At 33.9% G+C, this 12,867-nt stretch overlaps 2 protein-coding genes across 2 annotated transcripts; both read right to left on the bottom strand.

Annotated features, from left to right (window-relative positions):
* Positions 1–1,499: 1,499 nt before the first annotated feature.
* LOC109153198 (patatin-like protein 2) lies at positions 1,500–4,266 on the bottom strand. Its single transcript, XM_019301029.1, has 7 exons — positions 3,973–4,266; positions 3,707–3,888; positions 3,247–3,433; positions 2,860–3,030; positions 2,465–2,767; positions 2,190–2,365; positions 1,500–1,836 (listed from the first exon to the last, which is right to left on the bottom strand). The coding sequence occupies exons 1-7, from the start codon at positions 4,111–4,113 to the stop codon at positions 1,737–1,739; spliced, it is 1,260 nt and encodes a 419-aa protein (XP_019156574.1). The 5' UTR covers positions 4,114–4,266; the 3' UTR covers positions 1,500–1,736.
* Positions 4,267–6,330: 2,064 nt separating this feature from the next.
* Positions 6,331–9,420, bottom strand: LOC109153197 (patatin-like protein 2). The gene is made up of 7 exons (XM_019301028.1): positions 9,115–9,420; positions 8,619–8,800; positions 8,299–8,485; positions 7,697–7,867; positions 7,314–7,631; positions 7,037–7,212; positions 6,331–6,611 (listed from the first exon to the last, which is right to left on the bottom strand). Exons 1-7 carry the CDS (start codon positions 9,253–9,255, stop codon positions 6,524–6,526), a joined length of 1,263 nt encoding a protein of 420 aa, XP_019156573.1. The 5' UTR covers positions 9,256–9,420; the 3' UTR covers positions 6,331–6,523.
* Between the last annotated feature and the right edge of the window lie 3,447 nt (positions 9,421–12,867).

Genomic DNA, 12,867 nt, shown 5'->3' with positions numbered 1-12,867 from the left:
ATTTTATTTCCTTTACTTATGTAGCAATCTGTGTTACGTTTCAATGACATAATGTTGGACTCGACTCTCCAAACGGCTAGCCAACAAGATCGTCCCATCATGAGATATTTTTATTAATGCATACAGATGTATTACATTTTAACTAAAAATATTACATGTTTAGGTCAAATAGTCTAAGACACAAGACTTACGACGATTAATATAGGTAAAATAAAAACGTGTTGGGTTGGGAATTCAATCTTTGGGAGAAGAAAATAAAAACGTGTTATTGAATTATTTTAGGTCTAACATTATTGCTTAATTTCTTTCTTTTTATTGATGAATGTAACTTTCCTGCAATTTTCAGGATTTTGGGGATTCAGCTTGCCATTAATAAGATCAGTTAATTCAGAATTACGTTATGCTGAAAGACTCTTATATTGGTTGCTGTATTGAAATAGTCATAATATAGATAGCTACATACCATCTGCCATTAATTAATGCTTATCTCTCTCTTTCTTACACACACATACATATGTGTGTATATAAAAAATATTTTAATATTTAGTATTAATATTGGACATCTATTTTTAAGCATTGCACCTAAAAAGGCTAGTATATATTCATCACTAATGTATTTTCTTGTGTTATTTGTAGTAAAAAAATGGAGAGTATATTTAGATAAAATTCTTCAGTTACATTTCTTAAAACAAAATTATTGGTAAAGCAACCTAAAAATTTTGCATATCTTCTTATATATCTTATAAGTCTTAATTAATATGATTTTCTCTAATCCTTAATGATGAGAGAGACTAAAAATTTATAGAAAATGGATTATAATTAAACCTGAATATGTCAAATGGTCTGGTTTTTATCCCCTCAGTTTCCTTTTTATATTTTGTATTACAGGAAATTTTCCCAACAAATCCTAACTACTGTGGAATACTCAAGAAAATTTTTATTCTTTAAAATATTATATATATATATATATATATATATATATATATATATATATATATATATATATATATATATATATATATACTATAATAAGAACAAATGGTACAACTAATTAATCGGAAGAACTTAATTAATTGAAAGTGGTGAGCAAAAGTTATAATCTTATAAACTAATTAAATTATCACTTAACACTACTGAAAATTATTGAATTTGCGACCACCTGAAAGTGATCTTAAATCAAGTCGAAAGCAAAAAGTGGTCGGAAATAGCAACAAAGATTTTTCGACTTTCGACTTGATTTAAGATCACTTTCAGAGTTTTAGGTAGTCAAAAATTTCATAATTTCCAGTACTGTAAGTGAAGGCTAAGACAAAACACTAACAAGCTACTTAATTGTAACTTGTAAGATACTATATATGTATGTTAGTGACTAATATGTCACACTGTAGTTACAACCACCAATTTATATTATCATTATTTTATTTATCCTTTATAAACATTTAAAATGAGATAGAGAGAGTATAATTAAACTACACTAATCATGAAATACTCAAAGCAACTTTTATTTGTTAAAAAAATAATGCTATTATAAATGAACAAATTAAAGAGTACATCTAGTTACAAGAATACAACTTAATTAATGGAAAGAGCAGAGCAAAAATTTTAACCATATATATAAACATACTAAATAATTATCACCTAGCTAGCTAAGTGACTAATATGTCACACTATATATATATATTCTTTTCTCATCTAGCTTGAGTACAGGAGAGCAACGTAACATGCATGGATCCTGATCAGTTGATTGCATGCATTAATACTTTGGTCGAGCTTTTGTTGGTGACAGGTGACTTCAGATCTCTAAGTTTCTTTTCATCTGATAATAACTTTGCGAACCTATATGATATATATATATATATATATATATATATATATATATATATATATATATATATATATATATATATATATATATATATATATATTTGACATTAAAAAGAAATCAGTTCAATTTGTTATAACAACATAAAACATTGTTATATATTATGGTTCACTGCTGGAAATTATGAAATTTTCGACCACCTGAAAGTGATCTTAAATCAAGTCGAAAGCCTTGTTTTGACCACATTTGATATCCGGACAAATCTTTGTTGCTATTTCCCACCATTTGTTGCTTTTGACTTGATTTAAGATCACTTTCAGGTAGTCGAAAATTCCATAATTTCAGTTCACTACTAGCTATTAATTACCTTTTGAGAGCATCTTGATTTGTGCCAGAATTTGCAACTGGTTCACTGACACCCGTCCCTAAATTTACCCTGGAAACTGGCTTCTTCAGCAGATTTTCCCCAGTTTCCACCAGCTTTTTCAGGTTTTCCTGGGTGGCTATGTCCACAGATGATACTGTTCCATCCAAACTGTCATCCTGTTTACCAAAAAGCATAGGTTTTCATAAATTAATGACACCAGAAAACAATAAAAGACAAACTAATTGAAGGGGAATTGAAGTGGTATATATATGTACTTGAATTCTGAGATAACTATCTTCAGAATGGAGAGCCTGGAAAACCACGGAGTTATGCAGATCCACCATGTCTGCACTGGCCTGCGAGAAAGCGTCGATCAATGGCGTTGAGCTTTTGTGAAATAACCAGCTGAGAATCCCCCATTTGGCCGCATGTATAGAATCATACATTTTCTCATTTTTGGCGGCTCCTGTCCCTAGAGATATCACAAGAAAACGGTCGAAATCCGTGGGCTTGATGAAGGAGAAGTCTGGGTTCTTGTCGAAAATCTGTTTGGTCACTTGGGTTATGGCTACCAATGTCTGCAAAACCATACATACATAGATTCATTTCTTTAGTATTAATTAATGACAAGAAATTAAAGATGTTGTTTTTATTGTTAGTATTGTCGTACCGGATTGTTTGCGGCAACGCCACCATCGATAAGATTATACTCTGTGGGAGGTTCAGTTTCTTGCTTGGGATCTTCAATCTGGAAATGATGAGCAGGAAGATACGTCGGAGCGGCTGAAGTGCCAATGCAAATGTCTGACAAATAAGGATCCATTTTTGGGCATCTCTTAGCCTGCAACATGCATGACAACCACAATAATTGTTGAGATTAACAAAAACAAAAAACAATAATAATGGCAGAAAGGTAAAGAAAGCAAGATTTACATTATTCACCGGCTTCACTAGTATAAGACAAACTCATATTCTTAATTTCTATATGAGACAAACTCAACAATAATTAAAAACAGCATAACCAACTTGGCTGGAGTGACGGGTGGAGGACACAAACCTCGTAAGTGGAGAAGATGACAGGCTGCAAACTCTTGATGTCAAAAGTAGGAATAACAACGTTAGTGAGAGTGTCTTTTAGGCGAATTTCTTTCAGCTCCTCTTTCACCAGACTATGTAGGTACTTGCCATTGTACTTGGGGCCAAACACAGATCCAATCAATTTCCATGTTTTACCAAACCATCCCCTGTCGGAGATTTAACGTTAGTAATCACAAAATCAAAGAAATTAAAAAACGAACAACTACTGCTGGCAATTATGAAATTTCTGACTACCAAAAAGTATCTTAAATCAAAGTTGAAAGCAAAAAGTGGTCAGAAATAACAAAAAAGATTTTTCAGGATAACAAAAATAGTTGGAACAAGGTTTTGGACTTGATTCAAGATCACAGGTGGTCGGAAATTCTATAATTTCCAGTATATTGGTAGAAAGTAAAAGCAAACATCTATATATGACTTACCCCTTTTGTGAGAAAATCTTGGGACAGTTATTCAGGTAAAAAGGCTTAATATCTTTAGCTGCATAAAGGGGGCGACCGTTCTGGTCGGGAGCCGTCAACATGGCCGTCACAAGGCCGCCGGTGCTTGTCCCGGAGATCACGTCGAAGTAGTCTGCCAATCTCGCATCTTCTCCATCCAACTCCTATATATATATACATAATATAATCAACCCAATGAGCTAATAATCCGAGTTAAGTTACTGCAAAACTTTATATATATAGCTTACCTGAAGTTGTGATTCGAGGTAATCGAGGATAACGGCCGGAATAATTCCTCGAATGCCACCGCCGTCGATGCTAAGAACAGTGACTAGTCTTCCATAGGTGGGAGCTTGAATTTGTGAGGGTTTTCTCTCCATCTTCACCATTTTTATGCCAACTTTAGATGCAAATTATAAGCAAAAATGGAGTTTAATTAATTTCTGTGTGAATATGAAAACAAGCTAATTTAAGGTGTGTTATTAGTTTCTCAGAATCAGATGTATGTTCTACTTCTCCCAGGCCACTTCCATTTATAGCTAGCTAGCATTGAACCAATTCAAGCTAAGCAAGTCATCAAGACTGTATTCCGAGTCAACAAACTCTCCATTGATGAGCTTTCCTGCAAGTTTCAGGACTGTGAAGATTCAACTTTGGGCGGCTAATAATGAAGATCGGATCGTTCATTCAGAATTAGGCCGGTTTTGGCTGGGTTTAAGAAGTCATATGTGTCCATCCTGCTACCATTTATTATCGTTCATTCAATTCTTTGAAGTTTGACTAGTCGTCTTGCAAGAAAAGTCTTTCCCGGCCTAACTTAAGTTTTGCCATGGCCGGCCTCCATCAAGTTGCATGAGGCATGCACATGCATTTAAATGTGAATAAGTACGTGGTACAACATAATTCGGACAGTTAGTTTGTTAATCATAATAAGGTTTCAAATTTGACTATTGTGGAGAGTTGTCTATTGATTTAGATAGTCTTTTTTTTTTTTTTTTTGAATGCTACTAGTTCTATTAGATTGTAGTATCTGTTCATATACTTTCTCAGCCTCCACTGAGGCTCGAACTCACAACCTTCCAAGTGGAAGTCCAACCCGGGTACCATTGGACAACATAGTCTTTTTTATTTGATTAGGTTAAGTTGTCTAATTATCTCTTCTTGATTCTTTGCCAGCTAAAGTAGTCACAAGACATGCATGGAGAACACCTTTGGGTAGGATTCATTAAAATTTACATAAATATAATATGGCGCGACACCGTTAAGTAGGATTCATTAAAATTTACGTAAATATAATATAACGTGACAATAATGAATTTTTCAATTAAAAGTTATTGACGCTTCATATTGACAAATTAATGATTGTGATTACCATGACAAACTTGGGTAACTGTAATTCAATAGATTTACAATTAATTAAATGGACAGTTACTAAAATTTTTAAATTTATTCAAACAACAAGGAACAAGGACCATAAGATCTTGATAAATGGAGGGTGTGAATATGTCCACATAAACACTTTCAAATTAACCAAGTGGCTTGTAGTCCACTGGTATCGGATTGCTTCTCTAGGTGGAAAGTGATGGGTTCAAACCTCGGTTCAATTCGTTAACTGATGTCCCACCAAATTGTGCGTACCTCTAGATATAATATAATTAAACTACAGTGGAAATGTGGAGTGAATACTCTCAAAGCAATTTTTATTTGTTATGAAGAACAAAGAGTACATCTAGTTACAAGGTACAACTTAATTAATTGAATAAAACAAATTAACCATATATGAATTTACCCACATGAGCAGCTCAACCTCTCATAGAGGTGAAAAGTTGAAAGAACGGTAGTGATCGAGGGGGCTCCTTGTACACAGTAAGTAAAGGTTTAGCCTAGGATTTACATCCTCCCAAATATTTTGTCGGGTTGAGGTTCAACATTTTGAAAGAATTTAATTAAATTATCACTCAAGTAAATGGTGAACAAAAAACACTAGTTCCAAGGTAGTTAGTTGTAGGATACTATGTGTGTTAGTGACTAATTATCGCCAATTATATTATATTCTCGTTTCATTCCTTTCGGGACAGAGCATGTGGGAGGATGTAAATCATAATTCCCATACTGTCGCCGCCGAGGATCGAACCTTGGTCTCTTACCCCAAACACTGCCCACTAAATCATTGAGCTAAGCCCATGCGAGTTTCTCGTTTCATTTCTCCTCTTAGGGATGGTCGTAATTTGAATTATCCGAACTACCACCCGAAACTCGAATTCAATTTTAAATTTCGAATGAACATGAATAGTTATCGGTACGGATCATTTAAAATTTGATATATGCGAATATAAATTTGGTTCGAATAGATATCGGGAATTAAAAATTTATCCATACCTGAACAAACCAAAATTTTATTATAAATATAATAATATAAATTATATATTTAATTTTAAATATATATCATAATTAATAATATATTAATTCTCAAAAGTCTCCTACTTAGTAATTAGTATTTTTTTTTTTTTTAAGTTTCATAGTATATAGAAAAATAATAAAATTGTTACAAAATTCAAAATTGATAAAAACAAAATTTTAGATATATCCAAACTAATCCGAAATAATTTCACCAAACTGAATATATCTGAATTAAATTTAATTCGGATATTTGGTGTCAAAAACATCACTCAAAATTTTCAAATATCTAAAATAAAATTCGGGTGTCAAGTGTCACTCGAACCGAACCGCGCCCACCTCTATCTCCTCTAGATTACAAGGCTGGCCGGAAAACAGCATGGATACAGTGGCCTTATCAGATCATTGATTGCATGCATTACTTTGGCAATTCATAATTGGCGACTTCGATTCTCTAAATCTCTTTTCATCTGATAGTAACTTTGCAAACCTACACGATATGAGGTATATAAAAGAAAAAAAAAAAGTTAAATTTGTGACACCAAACAATTTTTTTATCACTATTATCAGTTTTGTAGGTTATTGTTGTTGTTATAACCTCCACCATCATCAATATATCATTATCATAGGGGTAATATATAACCAAAGTCAAATTGGTCAGACTATTGACTTGATAATCATAAGATTTTAAATTTGACTTCGAACCTAGGCTGATTTTATCGTTTTATAATCATAGGGGTAATCGCAAGTTAATTAGACTATTGACTTGGTAACTGGCCATAAAATTACAAGTTTGATGAATTCCAATCTAGACTAGCTGGGAGTTTACTTCCTTAGTCTTTATGCTTATAGGATCGATTAATCTTCAAATTGGTCAGACTATTAACTTGACAGTCCTTAATATATTATGATTACCTTTTGAGAGCATCTTCATTTGTGCCAGAATGTGGAATTGGTTCACTGACACCAGTCTCTAAATTCACCCTGGAAACTGGCTTCTTCAGCAGCTTCTCCCCAATTTCCACCAGCTTTTCCAAATTTTCCTTAGTGGCTGCATCCGCAGAAGTTAGTGTTCCAGTCAAATCGTCCTCCTGTATGTTTACCAATGTTCATCATAAATTAATATCAGAAAACAAAACAAAAAATGAAAAACTAAGAGCTCATATATGAATAGGAATCGGAATCGGAATACTTGAATTCTGAGATAACGATTTTCACATGAGTACTCGAGAGTCTGGAAGACGACGGAGTTATGCAGATCCACCATATCTGCACTGGACTGCATGAAAACTTCGATCAATGGCGTTGAGGTTTTGTGCACTAACCAGCTGAGAATACCCCATTTGGCTGCCTGTTTTGAATCATACTTTTGCTCATTTTTAGCAGCTCCTGTCCCTATAGATATCACACGAAAACTGGGGGAATCTATGGGATTCATGGGGGAGAATTCGTCGTCGTCTGGTTTGTTGTCCAAAATCTGTTTGGTCACTTGGCACATGGCTACCAATGTCTGCAAAACCATACATTAAAGATATATAATGTTGTTTTGTCTGGTTTTTATTGTTAATGTCGTACCGGATTGTTTGCAGCGACGCCGCCGTCTATAAGATTAAATTCTCTGGGCGGTTCAGTTCCATGTTTGGGATCTTGAATCTTGAAATAATGAGCAGGAAGGTATGTGGGAGCGGCTGAAGTGCCAATGCAAACGTCTGACAAATAAGCATTCATTTTTGGGCATCTTTTAGCCTGCAACATATATATATGACAACAGATGATGATGTTACTTATGATGCCGGGTAGAAATTATGGAATTTCCGACCACATGAAAATGATATTAAATGAAGTCGAAAGTAAAAAGTGGTACAAAGGTTTTTCTGGATACCAAAAGTGGTTGGAACAAGACTTAGATTAAGATCACTTTCAGGTGGTCGGTGCGTTATCATTTATCATTTACAATTACTTTATAACTTAGGGATGCAAAATGCAATTTTTCTTTAATAAAATGACACCAATGGTACCAAGTTGCTCTTTATAGGGGAGGTTGTGGGTTCCAAACTCAACTGAGCGGAGGCAATATTGGCTCTTTGTGTTTCATTTGATTGAGATCGAAAGTAGTTATGAACAGATAGTACATTGTAATAGCGTCAGTAACATTAAAAAAAAAAAATGGCACGAACCTGGTAAGTAGAGAAGATGACAGGTTGCAGATTCTTGATGTCAAAAGTGGGAATAACAACGTTAGTAAGAGTATCTGTTAACCGAATGTCTTTCAACTCCTTCTTCAGGAGACTACGCAGGTACTTGCCATCGTACTTAGGGCCAAACACGGATCTAATCGACACCCATATTTCACCAAACCATCCTCTGTCCATCATTTAACGTTAATCATCACGAAATCAAGAAAATTAATAAGATCAAAAGTTAGAGAAAATGAAAGAAAGATATATATACATTCTTGATCCACTTATATATATATTACTCCGTATTACTTACATACCCCTTTTGTGGGAAAATTTTGGGACCGTTGTTTAGGTAGAAAGGCTTAATATCTTTAGCTGCATAAAGGGGGCGCCCATTCTCGTCGGGAGCCGTCAACATGGCCGTCACAAGGCCGCCGGTGCTTGTCCCGGAGATCACGTCGAAGTAGTCTGCCAATCTCGCATCTTCTCCATCCAACTCCTATAATCAAGTCATTACATATAGTCCACCGTTTTCTTTAATGTGTTGTCTTTAATTAAGCGCAATTATTTAATATGTTATAAGTGACAACATTTAAACGACAATGATTATAAACTCTATATCACACTGCTGAAAATTATGGAATTTCCGACCACCTGAAAGTGATCTTAAATCATGTCGAAAGTCTTGTTCCGACCACTTTTAGTATTCGAAAAAATCTGTGCTGCTATTTTCGATCACTTTTTGCTACTTTAAAATCACTTTCAGGTGGTCGGAAATTTCATAGTTTTCAACCATATAAATAAATAACTTACTTGAAGTTGGGTTTCGAGGTAAGCGAGGATAACAGCCGGAATAATTCCTCGAATGCCACCACCGTCGATGCTAAGAACAGTGACTATATTTCCGCCGGTATGGGCTTGAGTTTGTGAGGGTTTTCTCTCAATCTTCACCATTTTTACCTCTAACTTGAGACCTTCAAGCTAGCTACCTAGTTAAGATTATATACTACGATACCAAGCTGAGTCAACTTTCCTGTTTCTTTTGTTTACCAGGTGATTTTCTGCCTTCACTCCATTGATGAACTTTCCTGCAACTTTCAGGTACCTGATGAAGATTCAACTCGGGCGTCAATGTCCCCATAGAACCGGGTGGCTCTTATACACTAATACACGTACAACCTTAACGTGAGTCATGAGTAGCTAAGTCTTTGATTTTATACCTGGATGGTACGTGGTATGGGATACTTTATGAGTAGCAGTTATACCATGGACCCGGTCCAAAATATACAGAATGTTCACAATTTGAATTGTGAACATTTAATTAGTATGTAATTATGTATGTAAGTTGTAAATATTCAGTATGTAAATTGTATATATTTTTGGATGCGAGTTCACTTTGCAAGGTAAATTTGAGTTCACAGAATAACAAACGAATTTGAGATAGATTAGATATATATATGTAATTTTAATTTGGGCAGGTGTAATGTATTTGGGTTTTGAAATGATTATACGGGCAATTATATATGTTATTCTATATATTTATTGTCATTTATTACGTAACATTTAATCTTGGTAAGTATGTTATATTGAGATGAGTAGATGGAAATGGACCGGGGTGAATAGATTGATGATGGTAAGTGAAGTAAGAAATGATGGAAATGTAGTCGGGTGGGTAAATAAATAGTAGGAGCGATGGTGGTCTGGTGAAAGAAAAAATAAGTAGATAGAGATAGATCATGAACATATGAGTAAAGATTATGTAATGATAATGGTGAGTTATATATATTTCTTCATTTGAAAAATATTTTTAAAAAAATTAATGCTTTGTTAAATTGAAAAAAAAAAAATTGCTTTTCCAAATGTAAAAAATGGAAAACAATGAGAAAAAAGAAACAAATTAAACGTTTTCTGGTTAAAAAAAAAAATATTTTTTGTTTCCCATTTTTTAAGTACATGGAAAACATCTTCGGTTATTAAATGGAACGTACTTTAGGTTTTTTGGTACAGTTTTAGCTGTGTTGAAAAAGTCATTCTAGCTACCAACCATTAATTAATGTAGGTTTTTGGTACAGTTTTGGCTGTGTTGAAAAAGCCATTATAGCTACTAGCATTAAGTAGCTATTAATTAATGCTGAAAGTTTAATTTTAGTCAGTATGTGAAAGAGTATCATTACATCGGATATCGTTCACGGAATGGATCAAAAGAGTGTTGGATAGTAAGTTGTTAACCACAAAACATATGAAGTGTTTAGAAGTTAGTTACGTTCTAACAAAGTAGTTGAGAGACGTCATAGAAACAATCAAGTGCAAGTAATGAAAAGAGTTCTACTACATGGACCCCTATCTCTACTCTCTTACTTTTACTTCCTAATGTGACAATGAATGATTAGTTATCTTCATCATGTGGGTCCCAAGAGAAATATCAGCATCACAATTTTGAGAGTAGAGTTTGTGAGTAGAAATAATATTTTCCTAATGAAAAATGTAAGTAACAAGCAATATATGTGAAAACGAAGGTCTTGGACTAAGCCGGCCAACTCTTATCTAGATGCTAAGATGTTTAATTTCCTAGGTTAGAGATCATGTAATGATTTAACAAGAGATTAAGGGAGACGTTACTAGATGCCAAAGTCATTCGCATGGTCATTAGTCTATCAATTAGCTTAAGATCCCATTCTCTGGGCAATCCATGCTAATTGAAGCAATTAATTAAAGACTAATCAATGTGTGTGTCTCCTTCCAACCCCCTTTTCTCAAAGTAACGTTGGAAATGCGAGTGATTTGGCTATAGCGTTGTGGATCGTTATACCCTGCACCACAGGGCACTGTGCGCGGGGCCTCCCAAAACGACGTTATTTTGGGAGACGCGATAGGGAGTTGACGTGATTATGTGTATTTGTTTATACAATTATGTGTGTTTTTATACAATTATATACATGTTTTTTATACAAATATGTACATCCGAATTAGGAGATTTTTTTTTTAAAAAAAGTATGTGTATTTTGTTATATAATTATGTACATTCATGTATACAATTATGTATATTTTTTAGTATAAAATTATGTACATTTTTTAACATGAGATTTAAAAAAAAATAAAATAAAAATAAACCGCCAACATAGGGTAGCGAAAATTTCAAAAAAAATAAATTTTGAAATGACGTCGTTTTGCATTAGAGCGCGCATGCATTAGGGCGCACATTACAATGCGCGCCCTGATGCATGGTATAAATTGCCTAGTGTTGTCCTATTATCATAAGTATAGCAAAAATACACATTCATGATCTTTTGTATAAGTGGGCCCAAATTATACAAAAGTCCATACAAATCACAAAACTCTCAACAAGAATTACATTATCTGTTATTGCAATTCAATTCATACAAGCATCCATAGCAAGCAAGAGCTCAATCCATTCCCTATATAAGACGTAGCTACTCATCATTTCTATTGAAGAGTAAAAACAAAGTGAAATTGCATTAATAAGCATAATTGAATTTTTTATTAAAAAAAAAAACTTAGCTTGATCAATTGGAAGTTGGAAGATACAAACTTGGAATGAAAATGAATTGGAATTACAATCTAAAATCTTGGATGAGCAATCCATCCTAAATCTAGATTAGTTGCAAAGAACAATGATGTTTGAGAGATTTATCTATAAGGAAATTCTATAGAGAGAGCAGGGGAACATAGATAATGATCTAAAAATAACATGTATTCAACGTTCGATCCCTGCTTAGGATAGATAAGTGTTATCTTTTGAACTTTTCTTGGTAAAGATATATTTATTTTAATGATTGTTCAGTAGAATGCAATGTCTTGGAACCGTAGTGTCGTTTGGGTAAATAATGATATATCTTACATAGGAAATTTCTAACATTTATTTTGTTTTCATTTTAACCTTTGTTTTGTTTTAATTTCATGAGTGCGTCCATTTTGACCATGAAACCTTCCGACTTTTGTTTTCTTTTCATGAGTGTACCCGTTTTGGTCATGAAACATTCTGTAAAAAGTTTCTAAATTAAGAATTGAGTCTAATCAATTCTTATTTGAAGCACTTGATATGTGATTTTTTTGAGTATAAGAAAATGCGAAATTGACTGCTACACAAGTATATATAAGGAAATAAAGTTGCACCGTTACTACTAGTTATAATATTTTGTGTACTGGTAAGCGCTTCTGACAAAAGGTATTAGAGCAGGTCACTGCGTGGGATTAAAGTTGGGAGAGGGATTGTTGGGACAGCGGTCATCTTGCCATCAAAATATGGAGTTGTTATTGGACAGCAACTCAGCCAAGTCCAGCATCAACTGCTACGCAAGTATGAGAAAAATAAGGTGGACCTTATAGCTTGCTCCTCGAAAGCAGCTAGCTAAGTCTGAACTCTGGAGCACACTCGAACTTTGACAATTTTATGACAACTTATAGTGGCTACAGCATGAAGCTAATGTATGTACGATTGGGCTAAACTTTTGGGCAGTTCTGTTGCCCATTGCTTAAAAGAATGTCTCTCAGAGTCTTAAGGTTTTCAAGAAATAATTATACGTAGCACAACTAATACTGGAGTCT

This window comes from Ipomoea nil, unplaced genomic scaffold, assembly GCF_001879475.1.
Source record: "Ipomoea nil cultivar Tokyo-kokei standard unplaced genomic scaffold, Asagao_1.1 scaffold2480, whole genome shotgun sequence".
Classification (NCBI taxonomy): domain Eukaryota; kingdom Viridiplantae; phylum Streptophyta; class Magnoliopsida; order Solanales; family Convolvulaceae; genus Ipomoea; species Ipomoea nil.
Note: the sequence above shows the minus strand (reverse complement) of the source record. Positions and strands in the feature narration are given on the sequence as shown.

Coding starts and splice junctions, on each gene's coding strand:
- LOC109153198 (XM_019301029.1), bottom strand. CDS start 4,113: ATGGTGAAGATGGAGAGAAAACCCTCACAAATTCAAGCTCCCACCTAT. Junction 2,768..2,859: donor GCGTTGCCGCAAACAATCCG/GTACGACAATAC, acceptor ATGGTTTTGCAG/ACATTGGTAGCCATAACCCA. Junction 1,837..2,189: donor AATCAAGATGCTCTCAAAAG/GTAATTAATAGC, acceptor TATATCATATAG/GTTCGCAAAGTTATTATCAG.
- LOC109153197 (XM_019301028.1), bottom strand. CDS start 9,255: ATGGTGAAGATTGAGAGAAAACCCTCACAAACTCAAGCCCATACCGGC. Junction 8,801..9,114: donor ACCTCGAAACCCAACTTCAA/GTAAGTTATTTA, acceptor ACTTGATTATAG/GAGTTGGATGGAGAAGATGC. Junction 7,213..7,313: donor ATCGTTATCTCAGAATTCAA/GTATTCCGATTC, acceptor GTAAACATACAG/GAGGACGATTTGACTGGAAC.